Source organism: Diadema antillarum, unplaced genomic scaffold, assembly GCF_040938485.1.
Source record: "Diadema antillarum isolate AM-2024a unplaced genomic scaffold, OU_Dant_1.0 scf00000075, whole genome shotgun sequence".
NCBI lineage: Eukaryota > Metazoa > Echinodermata > Echinoidea > Diadematoida > Diadematidae > Diadema > Diadema antillarum.
In genome coordinates this window covers 5308297-5336073 of record NW_027270964.1, presented here as the reverse complement: position 1 = coordinate 5336073, position 27777 = coordinate 5308297, and the positions used below count along the sequence as shown (strand labels likewise).

Here is a 27777-nt window from a genome sequence, read left to right as displayed (position 1 = left end):
TTCGCTATAATGGTTTCTATGTAGTTCTAGTGATACACAGTTTTAACCCTTCACTTTTCGTTGCGGCGATACAGTAACTCAACTGTTAGTAATCCAAACATGGAAAGAGTATCTTCAATTTAAATACAAATAGATTTTAACAAATATATGCTTATGATTAGCCTCCTTGATTTGATATAAATTTACCTTTACATTTGGATGAAGTAATGTTTCCGACTTTGCTGGTGGATGAAGGCGATGTCGATGATTGCAGCGTCGAACACATAGTCATCCTCGCACCGGACCTAGTCCAAGTCGGAAAGGAGGACGGCACGTCGATCTTGGTCTCCCCATCGTGGTCCGTCCCAGAACTGCTGGATTCGGAGTCTAATCTTCCTGACAACGAGACGTGATCGTCACGAGACAGTCTACGCCATCGTAGAGCGGATCGTCTGGAGAGCAATCGTCTGCAACGACGGATCCTATGGGTGAACCGGAATGAAATTATTTGCATTTTGGAGGAGCACATTAAGTGATGAAAAGACAGCGGTTACTACATTAAGCTAAGCACTGAGCACTGACGGAAATGAATGTCTGAGAGTTATGTCGATCACTGACTACTTAGTGGTATTTATTTAAGGTCACATAGTAGCCAAGATTTTTACGATGATTTCATTATTTGGCAACGACAACCCCAACAGCGCATTTCTGATATCCTCGATAGCACTTTCCATTTTTAGAAAATGGTCAAATCAATGTTCACGTATATAGTAAGCAGGAAGGTTGTCCTGAAATCATTGAACACTCTCCGAGGCGTCCCATGAGTCTTTATAATAGGAACACAGAAGCAATTTTGCGATTAAATTTAAACTGTACTGATTGATATTCCCTTAAAGCAGTCTAAAAATTTGAATGATTTGTGTTTCCGTCCTACCTGAAGGATGGTCTGATGTTCAGCTTGGTAGAGAGGATTGGTTCGTTTCCAGTGATGGAGGTCTCGACTGAAAACGTGACTCCAGTAAATTTGGGATCGTTCAGTCGCGGACTTCTCTTCGGACAAGTTGCCTTCCGACTCTTCGATCTACTGGCCGGTGGCGACGAGGAACACGACGTTGAATCCGAGGCACTCGACCAGTAGGAACAGAGTGTTTCAAGAGACGAGGACGGACGCAACGGAGGTGATGACGAGGGAAAGGACGAGGCGGATGTCGAGTCGTATGAATCGAAGTAACCCGCTACATCCTTCCAGTGACGACACGCGTAGTTCGATGAAGTTCTGTGAGAAGAACGTTAATGTGGGATCATATTTATTTTCGAGTAAATTTTATCTATCTTGGCCGAAACAGTAAAGAGTTTCTAAATGTGTACCACTACTAGTAGACTAGTGTCTATAGGATCTACATCATCTTTCAATGAATTTGTAAACTCAAGTGTGAGACTAATTTAAATCTAAATTTTATCATTGTGTAAGAGCAATTTTATAGGTGAAACTTTGAGCAAGGCATCAAAGTGAGTAATTAAGTGAGCTTTTATTATTTCTCCTGTCATTGACGGGTGTTAAATACAAGTCCAAAATTCATGAATCTAGGAATTCACCTGTATGTATGCAGCATGTGCTTAACAAAATCAGGTTCTAATTTCAACTTAAGATGGAAAATGAACGACAATCAGTATTCTAGTTTTACAAATCTTACAATGTAGTTTTAGTAAAAAACGAGAACTAATAGCATGGTGTGGTCCATCAATTCTGATCCAACAATTCATCCGCTGCGTTGTTTTTTTCTTCAAAAAAGACGAAAACACTATCTATGTGGTTGTACAAATATAGAAATAATCTCATGAATTGATCAAGACGGTGAAAAACTTACGAAGGACATTTTCCGAACAATTGACGATCTCCCGATTCCTGAGAAATCAAGTCCGTGGTCGTTGCTGTGTTGGTACATGTACCACTTCTACGCCCTTCGTGCACCGTCAAATTGTCCGTTTCAAAGTTTGGGAAAAAATCCTTGTAGCGCTGAAAGTCGGCAGCTGAAAATTTTGAGTAGAACTTGAAAGCCATTCTCGAGGGTGGAAAATCAGTTGTCAAAAACGAGAAAGCCAGTGATGGGCGTTATGAGCAGTCTCAGCCGGTACATCACCGCGATGGTAGATTTGTAGTACGAGACTCCGAATAAAAGTACCAGGTGCACAGGAGCAATTTGTTAGCTCGGCTGGAGATGTCAGGATTTTATATCCAGCCCCCAGACACGTCAGCCACGCGTTTCTTAGTTTGCCCATGTGAGAGCGCAGCTGAAGTTATAGTCAAACTGTTTCCGATTCGAACTCGTAAACACACAGGTATGTTTATCAACCTGTTTTTCTTCTTGGCAGGCAAATTAACCCCCTCACTGTATGTGCATGAATTTACACGCTCCTTCTACTGCCCATTGTCTCCGATATATTCTCTAAACAGGTGTGAGGTGTTATCTAACAGCTTTGTGGCTGCCATGCGTTGCATCAACAAGTGGCAGAAGACCGATAACTTTGCATTTAATCGAATCCAAACTTGTGATGGTCTGATTCAAGTTCTCTTCACTTTAAGTCGCAAGTCGCAGTTCCTGCCATTTCTGGATAGTTAGCGATGATTAGATGTGAATCAAACCAAATCGATATTTCATTGTTTTACTCCTTCCAACAAACAATCGCCTCAAGCGTAGGACTATTTGCGTAAGATAATGTGTCAAAAAGACTGAAATACTCTCAGTTATGAGGATTGTTGTTTCCTTACAATGTAGGCCTACTAGTACTAGTCATAATGAAGGTGGATGATCTTCCTACATTCCTCTGAGCTATAAGTTCCCTGTGAACATGTTACTATAAAAGACGAAAAATTGGACTTTCGAAAGTGATGGGAAAACGTTTCTAGTTATAAGGTCAATTTAAAATTGTAGCCTTCTACAGACGACTATAGCTGTGTTTGAAACCCCTTCGCGATACAGGCAGTGATCTGACGTTTGAACCGTCGGGCATTGTCATCAAGAAATTGACAAAAAATATGAACAGAAATGTAAAAACGAATGCTGAAATGCCGCAGCAGACGAAATCACCTACATGAACCTTTATGTTTTAATTTTAAATAACTACAATTTACTCAGACTAGGTGTGACTACAGTACCAAGGTGTGTAAAAGCAGATTTATACGGCTCGCAACTTATAACGCGTAAACATATCGTAGTATAGCTTAGCGCACCTGCATCATGTAAGAGGTGATAAAATGTCCAGTGACAATAGTTGTTTACCACACAAACGAGCGGAAATCATTCTTTTGTGGCCATCCAGAAATATTCGAGTGATGCAAGGAGCGGCCAAAACATGACCAGATAATACTTGTTTACTGCTAAGACCGACTCACACTTCCTTTACAGAATAGGTGTCAAATATTTATGAATGGACGGGCAGAATGAGGAAACAAGGACAATTGCGACGATGTTGATGGTAGTTTTCACCTTCACTTGAAAATTCAAAGTGATGCTCTGAAAATAATCAATCAATGATGGTCAGCAGTCATTGACCCTTCCTGTCTGAGGGGCGGATCCAGAAATTCCGTAAAGGGGAGGCGCCTTTACAAAATTAAAGGGACGCACTCGCCCCCGATTTTTTCTTTGTATTTCTTTTGTTTTAACAAAATAAAAAAAAGGGGCGCCCCCGCCTGGGTCCGCCACTGTGTCTAGTGGTGTCCAACGTGATTAAAAAGCAGTACGCTCGGTAAAACCAAGGAGGTTCAAGAGAATCTCCTTGGTAAAAAACGTGAGCTTACTCCCGAGTCCCGAGTGACTGTATTACTGTTAGTTTGAAAGCTCAAGGAAGACGTTTCATAAACTTCAAACTTTGAACGGTAGTAACCAAATCATAGTTGTATCTTTTAGACCCCTCCCCCAATAAAAAGGAAGCCAAAAAAGAATGAAAATCCTCAAATTATCATTGCTCATTAATCTATTCACATTATCCCAGTTCACTATGCCCTACGTTAAGATTTTACGATCCCAACGAGATCGACATCACTCGCGTCTGTATAGTCTTCTTAGAAACTCAACATTCGTTGGGAGTGTAGTGCTTTGTTGCAGCTTGTAACACAGGTGTATCTTGACTTGCAAATAATTTAACGTGATTCGATGACAACACGCCTCCAGCATCTCGCGGTAACTCGTCGAATAGTCATCTTGGTGATGAGGTTATGCTACCCGTGGTGACACGGCAATAGCTCCTGCGACAATTGCTCCGGTCTTATTTTATCCAAGGACTTACAGGGTTAGGTTTTGGGCTGTGATAAGGTTTCAGGTTTAGCTTGATGTGAGGATGAGAATTAGGGTTAGGGCTATGTTTTTGGGTAGAATTAAATTTGGCTAAGCGTGCAGATATTTCATGGGAACAATTGTCGCAGGAGCAAATGTCATAGAACCGCTCCCAATGTACACTATAACAAAAACTCATCGTAACCACATGCATTCCCGTCCACATCATCACCATCTTCATCACAACCACCACCACCCAAGGTTTATCTAATACTATATAAGATAAAGACTGGTCTCGAAACCTTCATTTTCCCGAGTACCACAACATCAGAATGTGTTGATTATCTAATATCACTGTCTTGAGAAAATGAGGGCTAAATCGATTGCTATAGCAATCAATTTAGCCTTCATTTTCTCAAGACACAACTGTATTGCATTAAGCAGCAAGATCAAAACCTGATCACACATTCTTTACATCATCATATCATTATCATAACCAGTTATCATCACATAATTACAATCATTTTCACATCATCATAATTATCACATCATCATAATCATCATCATTATCATCATCATCATCATCATCACACCATCTTCATCATCATCACCATCACCATTGTCATATCACCATCATCACACTCTGCATCACTGAATATATAAGTGACTTACCTATGCACACGACGAATAAAGGCACTCTGTTGAACCATATTTTCATTCTTTGAAAATATTCTTTGCTTTTTATCAATACTGCTTTCCCACACTGCTCAAGCTCACATTACACTTATTCAGTTAACAAAACCAATGTTTACACATTAACAACATTACTGCCAATAAACTATTTACCTTAACCATCCTCTGTTAAATCACAAGGACTGAAAAGCCTTGGTATACATCCTTATAGCAACCAAGAGCATTAAAAGTAGGATTTGATTTGATGACACTTAACATCATTTTTTTTTTTTCACACCATTACATTCATTACACAGACAGTCATCTTGGACCTTCTCTCACAATCCTTCCTTTAAAAAAAATGAAGGAAGGCAAATCATCGTGAAAAGAGTCTGGCTACATTTCTAGACAAAAGACATAATTGTACACAGTGAATTAACAAAACAACAACAACACAAATATTAGGGGAAGTACGGTGATGTCATAACTACAACAAAGTAAAGAGATCTCAATAGAAATTGAAACAGCCAGATGCTGCCTAAATCCAAATCACAAAAAAAAATGATATACTGACAGACTGACAGACAGACAGCAGATTGATAGAATGAGAGAGTGATCGAGAGAAAGAATGGACACTAGTTCAGTATATTTCATTAGCAAATACAGTATCTTTCATGCTGCAGAAGGCAATAAAAGAGACACTGTCTAGTTACAGTTCCTCAAAGTCCTTAGTAATCCCATAAAATGTTAAAAAGCAGCCTCCTCTTCCTATTCAAAGTACATATTATCAATACAGGATGGTCACATCTGAACTTGTTAAAACAAGTTGCTGATAAAGTCTGCTGCCCATTTCAGGCAGATTGACAAAAGTGGTAAGACGTGAAGTCATTTAATGAACCATGCGATACTAGTATAGATACAAATCGTCAGACACGGCATTGGCAGAATAAAATATACAAAATACTATGTACATGAGTTCATAAATAGTTGTAACAAAAGACATATACACTTGGGATTGGCCTACAACATCATTTTTCAATTGAGTACAAATACATTGTAGTGGGATAACATGTTTCACTCAAAATACTGAAGATATGACAACAGAAACATCAACTTGATATGATTATGTGAGCATCGTCTGGAGTGTCCGCTTAACAAGACATGGCCAGAAGACTACAGGGTGTCTCAGAAATGATGGAGTAGGTGCGGGTGTGGAAATGCTCATAAAAGATAAATCTGGATCATAGGTTTCAGAAATATCATGGCACTAAGAGTCAAGCATGAACAGCTTTCTACTGTTGTCAAAGAAGTAACCTGGGAACAATTACCAACCAATCCTCCAATACATGATGATTATTTCATAACAAATCATAACCAAAAATCCATTGCGAAACAAGGTTGATAAATCTGATATACATAGACGGTATCCTAGAGCATAAGACTCTGGCAGAGTCAGAGTCAGAATCTAAAAGATTCGAAATTCCTCTATCTAAACACTTCCTCACACAAGGCCTTGAGGTATCATTTCAGCTTGAAATACATCAATTCAATTCTATATGAACACAAAATCCATTTCTACACGTAACTCAGTCTCCACTCACAGAATTCTATCTATCTACTGGTGAAACTAGCTTGTAGCTCGCAAAGCAGAGCTAGAGTTTTAACATTTTGATTGACTTGCAAAAGTGCAGCTGAACATTTGCCATTGAATGCAGTGCAAGAACTGCTATATGTTCCACAGAAGAAAGAATTCTCTGGACAAGTGCGGTACATACCTCTTCTACATTGAATTCTCAAAGAATGTGTGTTTGAGCGCACATACTTATGGACAATGATATTATGTTAAAATGAAAAATTCCTGGAAATTATTTACATTCAGGTGAAAGATTTTTGATCGGACATGCCTAATCTTGCTATAACATCTTAACTCAAAATAATCTAAATATTTCCTGAAAACATTGGTGTGTTAAAGTCATTTTTCACAGGTACAGTTTTAATGTAAAAGTGAAGGCTATAAAAGGATTGTACATAGACCTAGTGTTAGTGTTTGCTTTTTATTTGTTTTTCACTATAACGACAAAAATGAAATATCAATTTTAATTAAACACTAATGCTGCTCAGGAGTGATCAAGAAACAAGCAGGCACTGCAAGAGAAATGGTGCAATCACTTGGCCTGAACGAGTCCACAGGAGTGGACAAAGAGTGGACAAAAGCTAGTCAGCAAAATTACTAAAGGTTGGTAAATGTCTTAATCTCCTACTGAATAAAGCTGCTATAGTTCTTTGGGCTTTGAAATTGTTTTTACCAGGTACTTTTCTCATTATTCCAGTGATTTGAATTCAGAAATTCATGTACAAAGTAAAACTACTTTAAAATGTCAATTTACAATACATGGACACAAGCAGGTGGTTGGATAAAACACAGGTTGTTGTTATGTCAGCTATTAATATTGTTTGTCCAGATATCTACATACATTTCTCACAGTAAGGACAGTGAATACGCAATTTCCCTAATCCATGTAAATCTATGGATGTTTTTCCCCTAACTGGTCTAGCAGTCGACAATCTCATGAACCTGTAACAAACAATGCTGTCTGGCTGCTGGAATGCAGACATGCTAACATTACAGGGAAGTTTGGGCTACCTTGGAAAGGTGTTGGGTGAAAGGGGGTAGCCCTTTACTACTGTGACAGTGCAAATAAGATTTGAATATATTATTTTGAAAACACCCTACTTTGTCCTGATGAAGAATGTTGAGCCATAATCACATGTGCACAAGCATCACCATACACATAGCCTTGCATGTACAAACTTACAAACTTGTATTTGATAACAATGCAGGGATATTTTGTCTTAGAATGTCGATCAGTAAGCACAAAGGCAGACTAAAATATCTCTGTTGACTCTCTCTGGTTGAGAAAACAAGAATGTCAAAGTTTGACAGCTGAGACAGTTATTCCATGCATCCTTCAACGAGCAATTTCAGCAAGCATATGTTTCTAAGGGATTCAGGTGTGTTCCATGCAAACAATGTTACCTGAGCATAGCAAAACATACACTATAGTATGACACTGATTCTTACAAAGAACACACATTGTCTACACAGGATTCAGCCTCTTCATGTTTTTTTAGCATCAACTTCTTAAGGGACATATTTCACTTCCATGACAACCTGATCTGTAGCAATCTTGAAATAGAAGTAATAATTCTATGAGAAGAGATGTTTTTTTTTTTTCCATTGCAAAGAATCCTTAGCCTTCATTATCTACGACTAAATCAGTTGATGTAAGTTCTGATTCATCCATTAACATTCAATTAAGAAACCACATGAAATCACTGCGTCTGGACTTACTGTTAAAATCTGAGAACTGTTTCATGTCTAATGTAATCCTAGACGATTGAACTCTAACTCTCATGTCGACATGCACCTGAATCAATCTGCAGCAACATTTTCCCGCCACAAATCAGATGAACTGATGAAGCGTCCAAGATCGGACATGAAACAATTCTTGGAGTAACACAAGTCCTGATGCAGTGTTATTTTTCTTTTGTTTCTTAATGATCTAAGACTACTATCTACAAGAACCATTTTTGAACACCTATCCATGAACTGGATAAAATGTTCCCAGTGAAATGACATGAATACTTTAAATCTTTGAAGGTTTCCCTGGCAGTAAAACTTTTAGTAAAATGGTCTACCCACTCTCGGCATTTTGGTAAGCATGTTCTTATCGTTTTTTTTTTTTTTTTTTTTTTTTTTTTTAATCGAGTTTTTATCGTTTTTGGGAGTTCACTTGAAGATGATAAGAACATATTTACCAGAACGTTGAGAGTGGATAGACACACATACCCAAAAAAGAATGTGGTGTACCATGAAGCCTTCTAGTACTAGACATGAATACATTGTAATTGCTGAAACTGCCTTGCTTTCAAATGACATGTCAATTAAATTAGAACAATAGACCTCATTAAAAAATGAACTATGCTGTGAAAAGTAAAATGCGGAATAGAAATTTTGTGTCGTCATGCTTTGATATGAAATATAGTTCTTAAAATACATATGGCACATAACCTCACATGAATTCAGATTACATCATTTTCTTTACTACTTATCGAGTGACTTTCATTAATCATTTTTTCACATTACAAGCTAAAACTTCAATCACAAATCAATGAAAGGAATGAAATGCAATCACAATATGAACCCTCATTACTTTTATGACTTCCTACACTATCACTGTCAGAAATACAATGTACTTTCACAACGTTGGTGGTGATGAAACATTCACTATGAATAACACAGTATTGGTCACTGTTCTCACCAACAGTCAAACTTACTTTTCATGATAAAAGCTGAAACAAAGGAACGATTCCTAGATATGATATCTGGCATCTGATAGGTATGTGTGTGAATGAAACTGTTCAATCTGGTCATGCATCAAGGCTAACCTATAACCTTTTGAAAGATATATTGATATAATCACCATAGAAATGTGTAATGAAAGCTGTTCACAGACTTGTTTCTGATTATTGGTAAGTCATAATCCACAACCCACCATACCCTTTGTCATCTGATCTGATGGCGCTCCTAACTACACAGCAGTACTCCATATCCTCACATGATCATAAGAGATATGCTCATAGATGACAGAGGCAAACTCTTGGAGCAGTGATCAGATGTTTAGTGGGTTCATCTAGAACTTGACACACCTCTACCAGCGAACACACAGAGACGCTTCAGTCTCTGCGGTCACCATGGATACAACTCGTGTGTGATTTCACTAAATACTCTGCACCGAGACCTGGGCTGTCAATGTTCACACATTGACAGCAGGGAGGGCTCCAGAGCGCTATTGGAGAGATACCTGTATGCTTCATTCATTTCAGAAAGCAAAACTACTTCTAGAATCAGGGATGTTGTTATGTTCTCTTGCTAGGACAGTAGAGTATACTCATTTTTAGGGAAGTCTTCTGCAGAATTCTGGAGGGAAACTCGCCAGCTGAGATTGAGATGTAAAAATAATATGGCACAGACACTTTTTTTTTTTAATATAAACATTTTTTAGCTACATTCAAATATTGAAATAATCTAGGTGGTATCTCAAGAAAGATGTAAATGCAAGTAACCATGGTTACATGCGTAATCAACTGAGGTGCCTGTGTGTATGGAAAGTTTGAGAAAATAAAGACAACTGATAACTAGCTTGCAATATAAAACATGAGACAAAAAAGGGGGCACATTGATATGTTCCATGACCAATAACTACTTTGACTAAATGATATGTCTTCTGTTGTCATTTCACTTCCCTCTACGAACAGATTACAGCACAAAACATGTTGTAAGTTTACACATTTGGCAGTAAAGGTTTCAAGATACAGCATGTATACTCGATTGGCAACACAATGAAATCAACTACTACTACTGCTACTACTAAAAAAAAAAAAAAATAGCATTCACTCTAAAAGTCATCCAGGGTTGATAATCCTTTGGCTATATTTTGGCTTTTCGGTTTGTATTCCAGTGCATTTTCAACAAGAACTGAAAGACATGAATGCAAGAATTCATTTGGCAACATAGAAGTGAAATAAACCTGTCTTAACTCCACTGAGTTTTGCTTCCCACAAGACCTGTATGTAAAGCAGATAGGTGGCTACAGTCACTAATTTGGCAACAAAATGAATCACACTGACAAACGATCAGAAAAGCAGAGCTTTCGTTTGCCTGACATTAACAACAGAAATTTAACTACACGCCTACAAAAGCTACAATAGTTTGTTTGTGTGTGACACAGAGTATACATATATAGCTATGTCTGCTCCTCTCTATTCTACCTGCTACAGTAATTCCCCCCCCCCCCCAATTTCTCGGTTTCACAACAAAGCCTCTCATGCCTGGTGTCTGGAGCCTATATCGCCCAAATGCTGGACAGCTATTTCACAGTGTCATTTGGTCCTTGCCTATGTCTGCTGCCCTCGTGCTTTCTCCTCTGGTACATGGAGCCCTGAACACACCACAGTTCATTGTTTGACTCTCCTCATTGCTCCTAAATTAAATCAAAAGTCAACAGGCCCAGCAAAATATTTAGATATGTCTCTTTTTTTTGCATGTGGAATAGCTTTAATTGCATTGCCTGGAGCATGTACAGCTTGCATAGATTGTAAAGCATGGCAAAAAGTGTTGAGTTTTGGGACATCATGGAGTGCAGCATCTCAGCTTCATTGTAAAGAGATGGAAGGATCTACCCTGTGTAGGTCATGTACCCTGTGTAGTAAGGTGCTGAGTGAGGAGTATTGGAGATAGAGTGTGTAGGAGAGTTCACTTTCTCTGAGTGTTTTTTTAATGTGTTCACTTTGGTGTATGATCTTGTGGTAAAGCGATTTTAAGGCTGCATTTTAAGGAGGCTGCTGAATATGATTAAATTTTGTGTTTGGTGAAGTCTAGTGTAGAGCTGGTGAAGCATCCATCATATATGATGCTTGAAGTAATTCTTCGAGGGTTTTGTATGGTAAGCTGTAGGGTGTCTACACAAATCTTTAGGCTACTATGAGATTCTGACACCACATATGTACACTGTCTGTGCTTAAAGTTTTGCAATTGGAAAAACAAAATAAAATTATGACAATATTAAAGATTAAGATTTTCCTATTTGAGGGCATTTGACTCTTCACCGATTTTTGCACTGTAATTTTCTGACATAGAATGCCCTTTGGCACTTTGAACACATGCAGTAAATGATAGCCAAATGTATTATGATGTGACTGTAGGCAGGCCATGTGTATTTGTTTTAATTATCAATGCTTTCTCATGAAGCAAACAGATGATAACCAAGAAGCCATTCCCACTGAAGTGTGCAGCAAATTTTTAGAGGCTTCTCTTTCTGTTTTTCATTTGTACAGTGTCATGGACTTATTGATGAGGTACAATGCAATGTTTTTCTCATTGAATTCTCTCAGGATGCCTAGAGATTCAAGATTTCTTCAAGTGAAACAAGATTAGGATAAATCGCTTGGAAAACAAATATTTTCTTGCACATGCACCTTACATTTCTTTCCCAAGAATACAACCTACAACACATCATTCCATTTGGTCATATGTATTGGTGACAATATGTAGCATATAACATATGCATATTATCTTTTTGTATAAGTGAACATATACTGAAAATCTATAGTTCATCAGTTGAGAATGATAAGGGCATTACGTTGCCACAAAACCCATAGTGTTCGAGACAACTTAACACCCTTCTCATTCTCAACAGACGGCCGTTGCATCTGACCTGCACAAGACAAGGAAGTGAAACACGGGCAGTATAATGTGAATTGTAAGCAAGAATTCACATCTGTCCTACAGCTAGTGACTTCACAACACAAAGCTCACATTTCACCATAAAGATTAGAACTCTGTCACTAACAAGGAATTGTGATCTAGATGTCTGATATGGCCATCACACTAGACACATCACCTGATAAGGAATACAAACTGAGAATGGAAGATACCTTTTGAAAAAAATCTAAGACAGTACATGAACTGCCAAGCATCTCTTTATACTAACAAACACATCACAAGAACATAATATTATGCTAGCAAATATTGGACATGCTGTAGAATCACCATGCCATCTACACATTAGATGATTTAATTGGCACTGGGTTTACGACATAGAGGGCGGTAATATTTGGTGACCAACTTGAAGGAAATACAACAAAACATGACTCTGGTAGGCAGCATGCTTATGAAAAATTAACTTGACATGTGACGTAAACTGGCTCAACAGCGAATGAGGGGTTGATCACTCTCGATATCTATGAACCACATTTAAACCAGAACTTGAGGGTTATAATCGTAACATTAAGTAACATTGACTACTGACGTGGCAGAACTCAACTAACAATCTTAGGAAACAGATTAGGTTTAAAAAAATGAGTAGGACGGAGTAAGCATCAAAAAAACAGATTGACATGGCAGCCTTAAAGAGGGAAAGAAAACATCTTTGGTTAAATCTTCCACTGGGCATCCCTTTGCAAGTTTCTGTTATATTGTGAGCCGCATTGTACATCTCAGCATAAAAAATGACATATTACCCTCTGAAAAAGTCTGACTGGAAATGAGGCTATCATTTCAATTTTTCTGAACCATGCTTTAAATTGCTACTCAGCTTGTGCTCGACAATAAGTGATAAGTGACACAGCCTCCCACTCAGCATCTCTCACATTGCATTGACATAATTTAAAATCCAGATTTCAATCTATTGTTGTTTTTTAGCTTTTCTTGAAAACAATGTAAAATTTCTATTTGTCAAACTAAAAAAAAAAAATGAATAAAACTTGATGAGCTGTACATCTACATGAATTGTTGGCAAATACTTCAATCGTCTTTCAGGTCACACTCTTTCTATGAGCAAGAGCATGTTACTCACATGACATAACCTCAAACAGAAAGGCAATTATTCCTCTATATCCACATCTGAAGAATAAATAACACTTACAAATCAAGCCACCCTATGTCTGGCTGATATGCTGATGCAGATATTGAGTGACATGCGAATAGAAATATGAGTTACTGTTTGTGACAAGTACATTTCTTTACAAGTGCATATAATGAAGACTGGGCTAGGAGGGTTACTATACGGCTGTCTGTTCCGTTCTCTCCCCCTTTCCACCGGTCGATCTTGTGTGGTGTGAAGAGCTGGAAGTCTCTGACATGGCTTTATCTGGGAGGAGCCCCTTGGGTTGGGAGTGTCGACTGCCCCCGGATGACCCGTGACTCTGACTGTGGCTCTTCTTGCCTTCTGAGCTGCAGTGAGTCTGGGCTGGGGAGTACAGGCCACCATACTGGGGGCCAAAGTTTACCGTTGGATTCCCGTAAATGTTTCCATTTTGCGTGTGCATGGGAACAGTGTCCAAGGCCCGGAGGCGGGAACAGATGAGTTTGAATGGCGGTCTGCGGCCCGGGATCTCGCTCCAACATTCCGTCATGAGGGCGTAGATGTACTGCGGACAGCCGCTCGGGCAGGGAAGGATGTGCCTCGTACGGATCATCTCGATCACCTCATTGTTATTGTAGCCGTAGAACGGCTGCAACCCGTACGAGTAGATCTCCCATAAGACCACACCAAAGGACCAGATGTCGCTCTCCACCGTGAAGCGACCGAACATGATGGCCTCTGGAGCCATCCATCGGATGGGGAGCACGGCCTGTGAAGGCATCCGGTAATAATCCCCAGAGTAGATGTCCCTGGCTAGACCAAAGTCTGTAATCTTTATCTGCAGTCCATCACCCACCATACAGTTTCTGGCAGCGAGATCTCGATGGACAAAGTGCCTGCTCGACAAATACTCCATCCCGGACACAATCTGGACGGCAATATTCAGAAAGTCGGACGCATCAAGCGATGACTGCGTGTCCTCATCGCCACTCCCGAAGCCGATGTCGGAGTTTGGCGAGTGCCGGACAAGGAACTCGTGGAGGTCGCCATGAGGCAGGAACTCAAACAGCATGCAGTTCGGCTTCTCCTTGAAGCAGACACCAAGCAGAGTGATGATGTTGGGATGAGTTAGGGATGCCATCACACTGGTTTCTCGCTGGTAGTCACTCTGGAGGGCCGTGTTTGCGTTTTCACTGAGGGTCTTGATGATGATGGGCGTGGTGCTGTACTGGTTGTTGAGACCCATGAGTTCACCTCGGTACACCTTACCAAATGTCCCCTCCCCTAGGATCTCAGTAAACTTGATGGTTGATAGAGGAAATTCTTTCATCTGCTGGGAGTCACAAAGAAAGGATGAAAAATCTTACAGTGTAATTACAAATACAGATAAACATTTATGTTTTTGCAGCAAACTGCTTCCAATTATATCCCATTTTTGAAAGTAGTACATCTAATCTCAAGCTTCGGCACTGTACAACTGGCTCTCTTGACAAGAATTCATGACCTTGAAATTCTCTGTAATCATTATCTTTTATCTTCACATAAATTTTTTAACAATACCCTGGTACAATCAAATTCAATACTTTCAAAGACATTTTAGCTTAAGATGAAAATAGGGCAACATTAGTCTTGAGTCACATAGTACTATTCGAGGTGACAAAAAGAAGCATGGGACTACAAATGACAAATCTCTATCATTTTAAAACTCCATTGTAACTGTTTCCAAATTTTTGCTCGATGGATCACAAAGAAAACAAGAACAAGTCTCGGCCAACGAACCTGAGACTTTTGTTGTAATGTCTCCATCTCACAGGGTCTGGCCCGACCAGCCACCCTGCCGTACCGCTGAGACTTGGTCTGACGCCAGCATATACACACACAGCCACAAATCAACAGGATGACAACAATGACAGTCACTGCTGGGACTATGATGTAGAGTACTGTGGGCTTACTAACCACTCCAATCCCATTCAGTTCATCTATACAAAAAAGAATAAAAGCCAGTAAGTATAAAAATTCCTCTACATCAAAACATAACAGATTCATGGATTTCACTAAATTACCCTTTTTTGTGGTAACTATTTAAAATGGACAGAATCAATTTGAACACCATCTATTCTTCAGATGATAAGAATATGTGAAAATTGATGACATAAAGACAAGATGTGTTGTATGAAAGACTAGCAGCTACAGTGTTGTGAGTCACATAAGAAACTGGACACCCTCTATGGAGGAATAGAAGAAAAGTAAATAGAAAGATCGATATATAGATAGATGGATAGAAAGAGAGAAAAGAGAGAGAGAGAGAGTACAGCCAATATGTGGATCGGCTATTGGATTGCAATATATTTAAAAAAGTACTTGTGTCAAAACCTAAAACAACACACTCTCCATTGCCATCATTATTCCCACTCACCAACTGGAGCAAAAATATTATGTTAAGACTGATTCATTGATATCTATCATTCAGTTGATGCCGGTACACAGATGAAAGCCAAAGTAGTGATGAAAATATCGCATCTCAGTGAGATTTGGATCATGCTAGGCCAGTCTTGCCACAACAAGAGGTGGGTAAAATCAGATATCTGCAGCTAAAATGAGCAGTTTCCATGTTGCAGCACTTGATATGACAAAAGCTTTCAGAGAAAACAATCATCCCTTCTACATTTCAGCATCAGACGCCAAGTGTAACGTGATACGTCAGAGATGACATGCTTCGTCTTCTTGTTCTCCTGATAAAAACCAGGTCATGTTCCTCTTTTGGCGTGAGGAGTACAAAGGGATTCTCTGGTGTCTGCATTGATGCCATGACACGTGGTATCAAATTTGGTTTGGTGAGACTTCAAGGTCTGTCTTCTCAAGGACCAACGCACTGATGGGGACAGGGAGGAGACAGATGTTGGAGAAAAGAGATTTAGGATGGGATGTAGTCCATCTCCATGGTTACTGGGAGGAAACCAGAGACCAGATGATGGGATATCAGTCAATCCTCTGGAACTCAACAGCTGAGGTATTCCCTTTATTGTGGCATTCACAAAATCTACAAAGCTTATTGGCGTCCAACATGAGTAAAAGAAACAACAAATACAAGACACGCTTTTCACTATTTGCAATGTTTATCATTCCCATTGCAAATTCATAAACAGGAGATCTGAGGAAACTCTGGCAGGTTTGGATAATCAAGAGATTTTTCATGCCTATCATCACATAACATGTTCCACCCAGATATCTAAAGCCCTCCCAGTCAGATTTTGATTTGTTGGGAAAGTTTAACCACGATATTTGCAACTGAATTTATACAACAGTACATCTTGGCCTAGGGTCGCACCATGTTAAAAATCTTAAAGTTATATAGCATTTCAGATAAATCTACGTCTACAAACTCAGGCAGATGTACTGGTTCCTTTAATATAGTTCTCTGGAGATAGAGTGTGTTGGTTTGCAAAGCAATTTATCATCCCTTCCTTCCTCACAGTGCAAATTTGCACAATCCATCTACAGAAATCCTAAAGACCAAAAGTATTACCTAGAAAACAAACCTTGCAAATTAAAGGACTGTACAAAAGAAGTGGAATGTTCCAACAGTGAATACTATAGATACCACATGCATTTGATTTTCCTTAGGAAGATACACATCTTCTCAAGGCTCCGATATTTGCGCAAGTGAGATACATTCCAAAGCATTACCAGGTATCTAAACCATGACAGAAGACAAATAAATTCTTTCCACCACTATTTACACCTTGGAGAACATTCAAGCAAGCCATGTAAGATTTCCTGGTATTTTTTATCATCCCATGACATGGTAACTGAAACCTCTGAAATGGGTACTAGACAATTGACAAGTGACCAGCTATTTTGCCAACAACAACTGTAAACTTTACTTTTTAACAACAAGTAATCCCAATGTTATCCTGATATCATCACAAGTTTCTATGACCGGCATGTTAAATGCAACCCCCTGAAATCTCCCTTTGGTTAATCTGTTCGGCAGTCAGATAATTGGAAAGCTCTGTGACATCCGACCTTTTGAACTTGACCCATCCCATGACCCCCTGATGATGTATCCAATCAGGAGCCCTCGTTAATCACACACCATGCTGTCACTCGACCCCTTCCCCTAGGAAGCCATCAGTCTTACCATCAGATATGGCACACTACCCAAGCAGACTTCACCATGCCTGAAATCTCTCCCCCCGTCCCATGGGATTCTACTCGCTATTCTCAGGCGCCGGAAGGCTCTTTGACTGGCCCTGGACCAAATATTTCAGAGTACCTACATGTATATCATGTACATGTTGTATGTCCCTTTGTCCCTTTCCACGTACTGCATGGCTGAACATTATTTTGCCATACCAGGCTTGACCTTGGCCTTTAAAAACTCTCCCTCCTGTGCCAAGTCCCAGAATCCTTGTCAACTGAGTGTATTTGATCTTATATAAATAGATAAACATATCCCTCTTAGATCTGCACTCAGGACACCCTCATCACATGACCAATCACATGACCATCTTCCTTTGGCTGAATGCCAATTTACAGATGATCTAGAAAAGACTTTCTCCTGTGTTTTCATAAATTCCACACATTCATGACATATTCCAATCTTCACATCCTATAGCTGCTGTAATATCAATCTGTAAAGCAGGAATATGTTGAGCATAACTATAGACTAGCTGATCATCGCTGCATTTACCTTTTATCTACTGATCACTTTCCTCTGGACTATGTCCTTTTCTTTGTATTATATGACTGACCTATTTCTTTTGCATAAAATCATAAAAACACTATCTTGTAAAGTAAAATATCTTGCAGTTGAATTCGATTGAGCAGACTTTACTGCTCCGAGCAAAAGGTCATTTAGTTTTCCAAATTCTGATAAAGGAGCAAATTATATGGCCAAATCTGTTTATATTACATACTATGTTTCATTCTACTAATCTTTTCAAGAATCCAAAAGCAGCAATCTTAGATATTTTGCTTCATGTTTTCGGCAGAAAATTGATACTTTAGGATGCAAGTCATGACAGTGATTCATTGATTAAAAGATGAAGTAGGATTAAATCGTATTGCCCATGGAGCTTTTGATCAGAAATCTGTCTCAGTATGAATTAATGTGAAAAGACTGTGCCTCATAATAAAATATGAATTGTATGTACCAGCGATGCAATAATATAAAACTGTTAAAACTGAAGAAAACTGATAGAACAACCTATAGCTGTGCTCTGTAGAATGTGCATACATATGTCATCATAATAATCCTTCTTGACTATTAACTGTCACATAAGAAATCATCTTAAACTTGAAATATAAAATTGTGAGTTCCCCATTAATACTGTGAAAGTGGAGGCTTTCACAAGAGTTAATTTTTCACTCTCAGCCACGTACGATGAATTTCGCATGTTTTTAATCCCACAGAATCAAAACAATATATAGTGTTAGGCATAAGATGTAAAATCATTTATGTACTTTAACTTTCACACTAGGTCTGGTTGCCTGTAATGCAAATTTCTGCACCATGAAAACTTCCGATTTTGCAGTAGCATTTTAGAAATCAGCTCTGTCATGATTCTATTATGATAGAGAGAGAGAAAAAAAATCTCCATCATCATTTTACTTTGACAAAAGCTACACAACATGGAAAGTAAAAGACATGTCATTATCAATGTTTTTCAAAGTTCTTGAGAGAAAAGTGAAAGGAGAAGTAATGTACTATCAATTTTCTTCCAGACAAAGAAGTCTGTCTCAGAATCTCTCCATGTTGCTTCCATGAACACTAAATACCGGAATGAGAATTCTCTTCTCTCTCTCTTGGCAAGACAAACAACGCCAGTAGATGCTTTCCAGCCTCCAGGATCCTCACTCCAGATCCAAAGTTCAAGTTTTTCCAGTCTGTAGCTACTAAGCGGCTCTAATTGACCATAAATTCATCCCTCCCCGAGGACGTGAACCCGTCCTCGACTCACCCAAATTCACCCATTCCTGATGGAAGTACAGACAGACACTCTGGTATGTTCTGCGGCAAGCCAAACACTCGTAACTCATTTCTTTCTCCCTCCCTTTGTCCGGGCTGAACACAGCTCGTCTGACATCTATTTCGGTTCATGACGACAAATGTATTTAATGAGTCTCTCGTCGCAATCTGTTTGTTCAATCATAGGCCACTTTCTCTATATCTTCTGACCCAAATTTCCATCAATTTACGATGTCCTGCCCCATTTTAAGGTCACGGACTTCAATAAAACCATTTAACAGTTGCTCCCAGTACAAGTCACTTCAATATAAAGACAAGGACAAAGGAGTGTTTCCTTTATATAAACTACTGCTGTAGCATGAAGTGAGAAATAACAGATTATATATTGTGAAAAAAAAAGTTATATAAATCTGTTTCAGCCCACATTGTACAACCTTTTACACCGTAATTTTGATTGATATGTAGAACAGAGTGAAAAATCTACTTTAAAAATCACTAAAATGAAGATTGTCAACTTTTTCTCACACATCATATCACTGGACTTATAGCCAGCTTTGAAAGACTAATGCAAAATAGTAAATTAGCGCCCTCTTTTGTCAATATATGGTCACTCTTACTCACCACACTTTGGTATGTCGCATCTCTCGGCCCGTATTTCTGGATTCATGGTGAAACACCAGGGTTTGTCGTGGCCGTTGCCGGGGTTACGGCAAAAGTTGTGTCCCCCTGCAAGCTCTCGGTAGTGGGATGGCCAAAGGGCGTGCTTGTGAGGCTAGGAAGGAGGACAACATGGATGTCTTGTGGTGAATTGGAAGAACAATCACTGATCATACAAGATACGTTACACTTTAAATCATAAACTCATTGGGACTCCATGTTCAGAGTTAATACATATGTTGCTCTGCTGCAACTCTGCATGAAATTATAAGGTGTGAAACCAAGGAAAAAATAGGTTACATATAGACCACTCAGGGTTCATCAGAATGTATATAATCTGCATTTAATGAAGGCTTCATTAGTAGAAAGAAACATAGTGGGGTCACACTCAGAACTATTTGAAGAACATACACCTGAAATAATTACTAAGGCACCATACATGATTATGATAACCTGAAGATGTATTACTATTTGTGTGTGTGTGTGTGTGTGTGTAGGGGGGGGGGGGAGAGGTGAGATAACCTTGATTAAACTGACAAGTCTGTCATTTCGTTTGGTATCAGTTACCGCAGTGATTGTAACCACAGGAACAGTTTCTACCCACCTCCTGTTTGTCCCATGCCTGACACACTGCCCCTGATGAGCTGCGACTAACACGTCCTCTGTAGTCCTCTCCTGTACCATTGTAGCAGTTTGAGTCTGTGTAGCACATTGGAAGGGTTGTATGGAGAGCAGATAGATTAATTGATTACAAGATAAATGGATGGACAGATGAAGGGGAAGATAGATTCATAGAGATATAAACAGATAACAAACATGAAACTAAAATGAAAGAACAAGTGTAAAAGACAGAAGGTTGCATTTAAATGAGTTTTCACGTTTTATGAAAACATGAATGGCGCCAACATGAGTTGAGGATGAAATATAGTCTAAAACACTTCACTACCACATTCTTATCATCTTGTGATCAGCAAGAGGATAATTTGCATATCTTTGCAATTTTTCTTTGGCCAAACTGTAACAATAGATATTGAAAATTAATATGAAAGATTAGCATCGGACTCACAAAATTCCTGAAAATAAAAACCTCATTGAAAATATGATTTATACAGTAACTGAAACTTGTTTGTAATCCAAAACAAAACTCATTTGTACTGGAGTTCTCCCCAAAGCCACTACGGAGACCCAAGTCTAGTGATTAGGGCACCCATTTCTTTTCAGTACATTCCATCATTTTATTAAATACAAATTTGCATAACTTTTAACCTAACATGAAATAAAAATTATTTGTCTGTTGTTTGTGTTTGTATGTATGTTAGCAGGTACGATGGCCAATTTCACCGAATGGGTCCTGCAGACTTGCTTGTCTCAGAACACTTGTCTTTTGAGAACAAAGTGTGTCTCATTATGGTACACACAAAATTCACTATGAGTGGAACCTGGATTTAAGCCATCATCACCAAAATAGGTTAAACAAAATGGAAAGATTATTTTTTCTTCATAAACTTTAGTCATCTACACAACAAATCTCTTCAAAATGTCATCAAAATCGATATCATTCCACCCTGATCTTGATCTGGCTATAAAATACCATCATTCACTTATAAACATGCTTGTAAATCCTCCAAGAATAAAGAAACATAGCAAATAAAATCATCAATAAAAATTTCTACCTTTCAAAAAAGAAGGTTGTGCATAATAGCCACAGATAACACAGCTACAGTAAATCATATAGATTCACCCTTATTCAGAATGATGGGTACAGTTTCATCTCCTTAACAGAAAGCAAACATCAAACCTATTGCAGCCTAATTATGAAACGTACATCTGTTCCGGGGCCCTAATGAGAGATTAATTGTCGTTGACATAATTTCAGGACAAAAAGGCCCTCAGCCCGCCATCAATCAAGGGAAAAAATGTGTCCTCTTTACATCCAATGAGAACACAGGTCAATGTCAAAGCCCCTTGTGACTATAAAAGCACAGGCTACTATATACAGCTGGGATATTTACAGCAAGCAAATAGGAGGTAGGGCAGAGTGAAAGAAAGACAAACACATGTGTGGACTTGTTAATGGGAAATTAATGGTGGCGATCCAAACAATGACTACCCTTTGAGCTTTAAATTTGATATCAAGCTCTGATTTTTCCCCCTTTCTTCTCTACCGCAATATGCATATATACAAGCTTGCCGAGGGTGCAACAGGTAGTCCCATTCAGTGTAATCAGCGTCAGCATGTAGGCAATGTTTGCTCTGGCTCTGACCCCATGCCAATCTAGACCAGATTGGGGTCAGTGTGACTAATAAGCTAACAATCTCCACCTATCATAATTTCAACAAGGCGCTGGTAAATAAGGACACTCTATCATATCAAACATTAATCTTAATACACCATAAGCTCTTTTTGTGAATTTCTGTCTCCTGTATCATCTCAATTTTCATTTCTAACACATCAATATAATTCATATTCATGAAGCTCTTCCATCGAGTTGTTTTCATTGCAACTGATTGACAAATTGCCCTACATCAACGTAAACAAGCACCGAACTGATTGTAGAAAAAAAGAAGATGTTGACAAGTGTTTTGCGGTAAAATTTTCCGAACAAATTCTCCTACTTATTTTACAATGTATAAAAGTACAGAACCATTTCACTCATAAACAAAGAAATCTATTCTAATATGCAGTACCAGTATATTAGGCTTCAAATTATCAAAATATTTGGGACAATTGCTTTTATGCCAAACCTTTTGTACAATGTGGAACAAATTTCACTATATACACCAATGAATAACACTGGAAAAAAGAGGTAACATTGTGACAAATTAAGAGGGACATGAGACATGAAATAATCACTATATACGGTAATATTACCGGTCTCTCAATTTGAAGCCCATTTCCACCTAGAAGAAGCCACTGTGTCGTAATTTCAAAACTGTTTTCCCCTGCAGAAGAAAGAGCAGACTATTTGCCTTTTCCTACTGGTACAAGGTAGCCTATCACTCAACACATCAAAGACACTGACTTCATTTGAAAGTCATAAAAACTAATTTAAAAGAATTGTAGCTTTACAATTGTAGCTTTAAAAGAATTGTAGCTTAAAATTGTAGCTGACTGTGAATCTCATACTCCACATCTACAACAATGACAAGAACTTTCCCATCTTTTCATTCATTTCAGATGAACGGTATCACCCTTTATCACATTCTATCCCAATCAGTCTAGAATCAGCCCCCCAGCACTTACCAGTGATGGCCTCCACATTGGACAGCCCCACCCGGTTACAGTTGGCACTGGCGTTGGACCCCACCGGTGGCAGCCTGGAGCAGTCTGGGAGGATGACCCTCGGGTACTCCTTGGCAATCTGGTATTCCTCCTTGCAGATGTCCTGCTCCAAGATCTCGCACTCGTCGCGGCAGAGCTCGCGGCTGCGCGGCTCGGGACTCGTCTCGTCGCAGAACGGGAAGGCGAAGAAGCAGAGGGACGGGATGGCGTACTCCCGGCACGACTTGGTCAGGTGATGGGCGATGAGCACGAAGGCCTGCGTCAGCTGCTCCTCGATGTCTCGCTGCTCCAGGAAGTCCGTCACATAGATGGAGTGGTTGGCGATGAAGTTTGAGCACGTCATGCCTCCGTACTTCTGGCAGTAGCCTTGGGATGGACTACAGAGTCATTGAACAATAGAAATTAACAAGCCTTTGATAGTATCGTAACAATTTAAATATGTGTACGATGATTCAAGTCAAGTTCATGCTGCTGTGCCTCATTCATCAAGTAATGATAAATCAAAATTAACTAGAAGGCAGATTTCAGCTAGTGTTATGAAGACAGTAATGATATGATCTGGATGTGCAAGCATATGTATGTTTTTGTTCAGTATCCCATATTTATGCCATGCAGCTCACATCTTTAATAACACAGATGTGAAGAATTGATGCAATCACTAATAATGAGTTATTGAATCAATGACAACATCCAAATTACTTTATTTGCCAGACATTTGGCATGTTATGAATTTCACAAATATCAGTCCATTGGCTCAATTTGCAAAAATACAATCACCATGAAACAGATTTACATATAAAAACATCATGAATATATCTGCGCTATCACAGAAAAAATGGTATTATAAATTGAACATGCACATAGACATTTTAAATCTCATGAAAGTTTCATACTATATGGAAAGCTGCTGTACTTACATTGATGACACTGTGTTGGTTGTTTCACTGGCTGTGAAAGAAATAAAAACAAAAACAAAAATCAAGGTAAAATGGAAATGAAATCAAAGATCAGATGTGAAGTAGTCCACTAAAACTGACATGGCTAGGTTATAATCTTTTTTTCTCTCGCGCATAAAATGTCTGCCTATCATCATGCACTGTGGTGTCAAATTCCACTATGAATAAACTCAGAGTACAATTCTTTCCATGAGCTCACAACAGATGGGTGGGAAAGAGCCCCTTTGCAAGATTCAAAATTTTCTCATTTTTGTGCTTCACAAAATGGAATCCATTCTTCATGCATTGTACCAGCCTCCTTTATAACAGCAAGGGAAAAAGGAAAAAAGAATAATAAGCAAAAGAAGAAAAGCCGACAAGGATTATTGGATGGTAAACACAGGTAGGATTCTCTGGTTTCAAGAAACGCAAATACATCAAGGCTTGAAAAGTGTTATTTGCACGGATAAAATGTTTGTATTTTTGGTGAATGCGCCTCACAGAAGGAGCTGTGAAATTGGGGACAAACATTGACAGGCCTGGACTGGCCACTGATACGAATGCCAAGTACCGGGATGGTGACCCTGTTCACATCGCTCCAAACTTCTGGTAACTGAGAATACCATTTATATCATGCTCTTCTCATATGGATGTGCTACTGGTAAGTTGGGAAAGACAAAGTGATGGTAATCCAGAGCTGCCAGAGTATTCCCACGACAAGATCAGGGAGATTCCAAAAATACACATGTATTTCAAAATTAATTCCCATATTGGAAAGATATTTATGTCCTCTTGTTAGGATATATTTTTTTTTCAATTTTCAAGACAATTTTTGTAGAATCAAAGATGACTTGACAGCCCTAGGAATGTAGTATGCATACTTGAAAGGCCTATATGATGCAACACATTTTGCTTTGAGAGTTGCTAGGCCAAAGTAATTTCCATGAGATAGTGATATGACCACATCAACTTAAAAAATTATGAATTTGATTGACCCAACGTCAGATAAATATTTCTCATAAATTTTGCACACTCCTTCCTGAGGGATATACGCACTGTAAGTCAGTATTTCTACTTGTGGATCATCTGATATTCTAGTTTATCATCAATGTTAATTATACTTGAAAATGATGGTCATTCTGAAAAAAAAATCAAACTTGATAGTGTTTCGATTCAATGCACTGCACTTCCCTTTAGTATCTCCTCAACAACAGTTTTCATGTGATGACGAGAAAATAACTACATTGAGGGACACTCTAACACATGATACGACCTAAGAGTCTCACTAACTCAACCTGCTTTTAAAGTGACATTATCTCTCATGATTAATAACCAATGACACACATGCTTTACCAGTCTCTGTTTACCTCATCAAGATATCACTTTCTCTCGTGTACATGAGTCTGTGAAGAAGGCATCCGCACAGCCAATCTTTAAAGGTCTTATATCCCTTTTGCAAATGTCACAAAATTTTGCATGGTTGAAGAATACTGTCTCCCAACATCGTATATGAATCTTACGCTAATACATCTCAGCATTTTTTAAAAAGAAATGAAAAACTAACCTCACATCTTTCGAGAATATGCTCTCCTTTTGTACAGAGAATTTCACAGGAAATTTGTGGTATTGTTTCCCCATCCCTTATGAAGACGTTTCAAGTTTTATCATTCTGAGGAAAGGTCTGAATTATCACCTTCTACACCATACCAGTTTATGAAAGGAATCTAATTGTCAGGGTTGCAAAAGAGATACATGAACTTTATCTCTACAAGAGTCCAATCCCCCCTCTCTCCCTGGGCACACTCACTGAGACTAAGGATTGAAGTCAATTCTGCACCTCATTACTTTCCAATTGCTCCACATTCTTCAGCCACTTTGCAGCGCAGCAAATGTATCACCTGTTAAGACCTCAACAAAAACCCAAACCCGCATCATTCTCATCCAATCCCAACTCCATGATGCAGCAGCAAATTTGCCAATTTGCAAGCGGTGACAGTTTGCTCACAAATTCCCCCTTAACACAACAAGCAGTCGACTGTGATGCACAGACAGGAGTCCTCCAGAATGCGTCCACATCAACCCGACCTAAATATTTTACTCGAACAGAGATTGGATGTGCCCTGGCCCTGTTTTCCTATAATGCACCACTCATATGGCCTCTGAATGATTCCTCCAGTGGTCTCATTACTGTTCAAAGTAACCAGAACATCCAGGTTTCCTTACGATTGGTTGATGGGGCTGAGAATTGATTTCCCACTGGTTTCTGATCCGATATATTATTTCCCCTGCAATGTGAAAAAGTTACCTCTGGAAAAGTACCTCTTGCATGCAGGGAGAGGAAAAAAAAAGGAGCTTAACTGAAGAACACTGATCTGTTTGTGTTTTGTCCTCTTTTTTTCGGAACACATTGAAAAAAAATCAAAGTCATTTACACTGTATGAAACATAAGACACTTCTCTTTATTTCCTTTCATATTAGTTCTATACGACCAAGACGTGTCTATATGTTTGCACAAGTGTTGTAATATTTCTGCAGGATGGCTGTGAAATTTGTTACAACTCTCATTAAGGTCCCTTCTGTCATGATGATATGTTCAGACCGTATGAAGAAATCTAAATCAGGATTTCAAGTAGAAAGCTCCTATAAAATAATCCTTACCTTTACATCAATGAGAAAAAAAACAACAACATGATCAGTCACCTTGCTTGAACTGAACTGCCAAGGAAATCGAATGAGATTATCTATAACACATGTTTACATATACAAAATGTAAAATAGCTGCCTCTCAGTTTTGCATTTCCTTTAGAGCAATGTGAACACATACCAAAAGGCTGTTGAGGTGGGTACATGATAGTTTATAGTGTAGCTGTGATAGTGTGGTATGTCGTTGACTTGGAAACATTGTGCATGTTTTCTTCACTGAGCTGCACATCACATGCTGACTGTGTGAACATATGATTGTTTCTCTTGTGACCACATCACAAGTCTGGCAGTAAAAAAAAAATCCCTTGTGAGTGTGAACAGTGTCTGCTGTGCAGGGGGAAACCTTCTCCAGCTCCATTCTGTCAATTGACTCAGCTGTCATGCTGTTTATTCATCTCAGCTGCCGACTGCAACCAATACTCTGACAAATACAGTTTCTCTCCCACTTTTTCCCTTAAATAGTCTACACCATTAACACTTCCATCCCATTTCACTTCACTCTCCCAAACACTCCTAATTTTCCCCTTCTCCCTCACTTTCTTCCTCTCTGTCAATCCTCCACCTTTCATTCCCATATTCTTCCTTTATATTTTCCTTCTGCCTTTCTTCTCAAAGGTTTACAATCTGTGGTATTATCCATGCTAGGTTCTCCATTTCACTTGAATCAGAATTTCATCTAAAACATGAATGTGGGAAAATCAATGTATTTTTCTTCTATTGTGACTTCAAACATACAATGTATTTAAAGGAATCCAAAACCCAAAGAGAATATGCATTGAGTGAAAGCAGCAACATTAGTAGAACACATCATTGAAAGTTTGAGGAAAATTGGACAATCGATGCAAAAGTTATGAATTTTTAAAGTTTTGGTGTTGGA

General features: G+C 38.8%; 1 protein-coding gene across 2 annotated transcripts in view; it reads right to left on the bottom strand.

The window, feature by feature from the left end:
- Positions 1 to 13265: 13265 nt before the first annotated feature.
- LOC139717459 (inactive tyrosine-protein kinase transmembrane receptor ROR1-like) overlaps positions 13266 to 27777 on the bottom strand; it is a 160846-nt gene continuing 146334 nt past the window's right edge. Inside the window, exons 8-13 of one of the 2 annotated variants that reach the window (XM_071628964.1) lie at positions 24180 to 24210; positions 23224 to 23639; positions 20584 to 20678; positions 19944 to 20094; positions 15131 to 15330; positions 13266 to 14684 (exon numbers count right to left, since the gene is read on the bottom strand). In XM_071628964.1, coding sequence (XP_071485065.1) covers positions 13548 to 14684; positions 15131 to 15330; positions 19944 to 20094; positions 20584 to 20678; positions 23224 to 23639; positions 24180 to 24210 — 2030 coding nt within the window. In that variant the 3' untranslated portion in view covers positions 13266 to 13547. The remainder of the gene's footprint in view (positions 14685 to 15130; positions 15331 to 19943; positions 20095 to 20583; positions 20679 to 23223; positions 23640 to 24179; positions 24211 to 27777) is intronic. The other variant, XM_071628965.1, reaches the window with a different exon arrangement.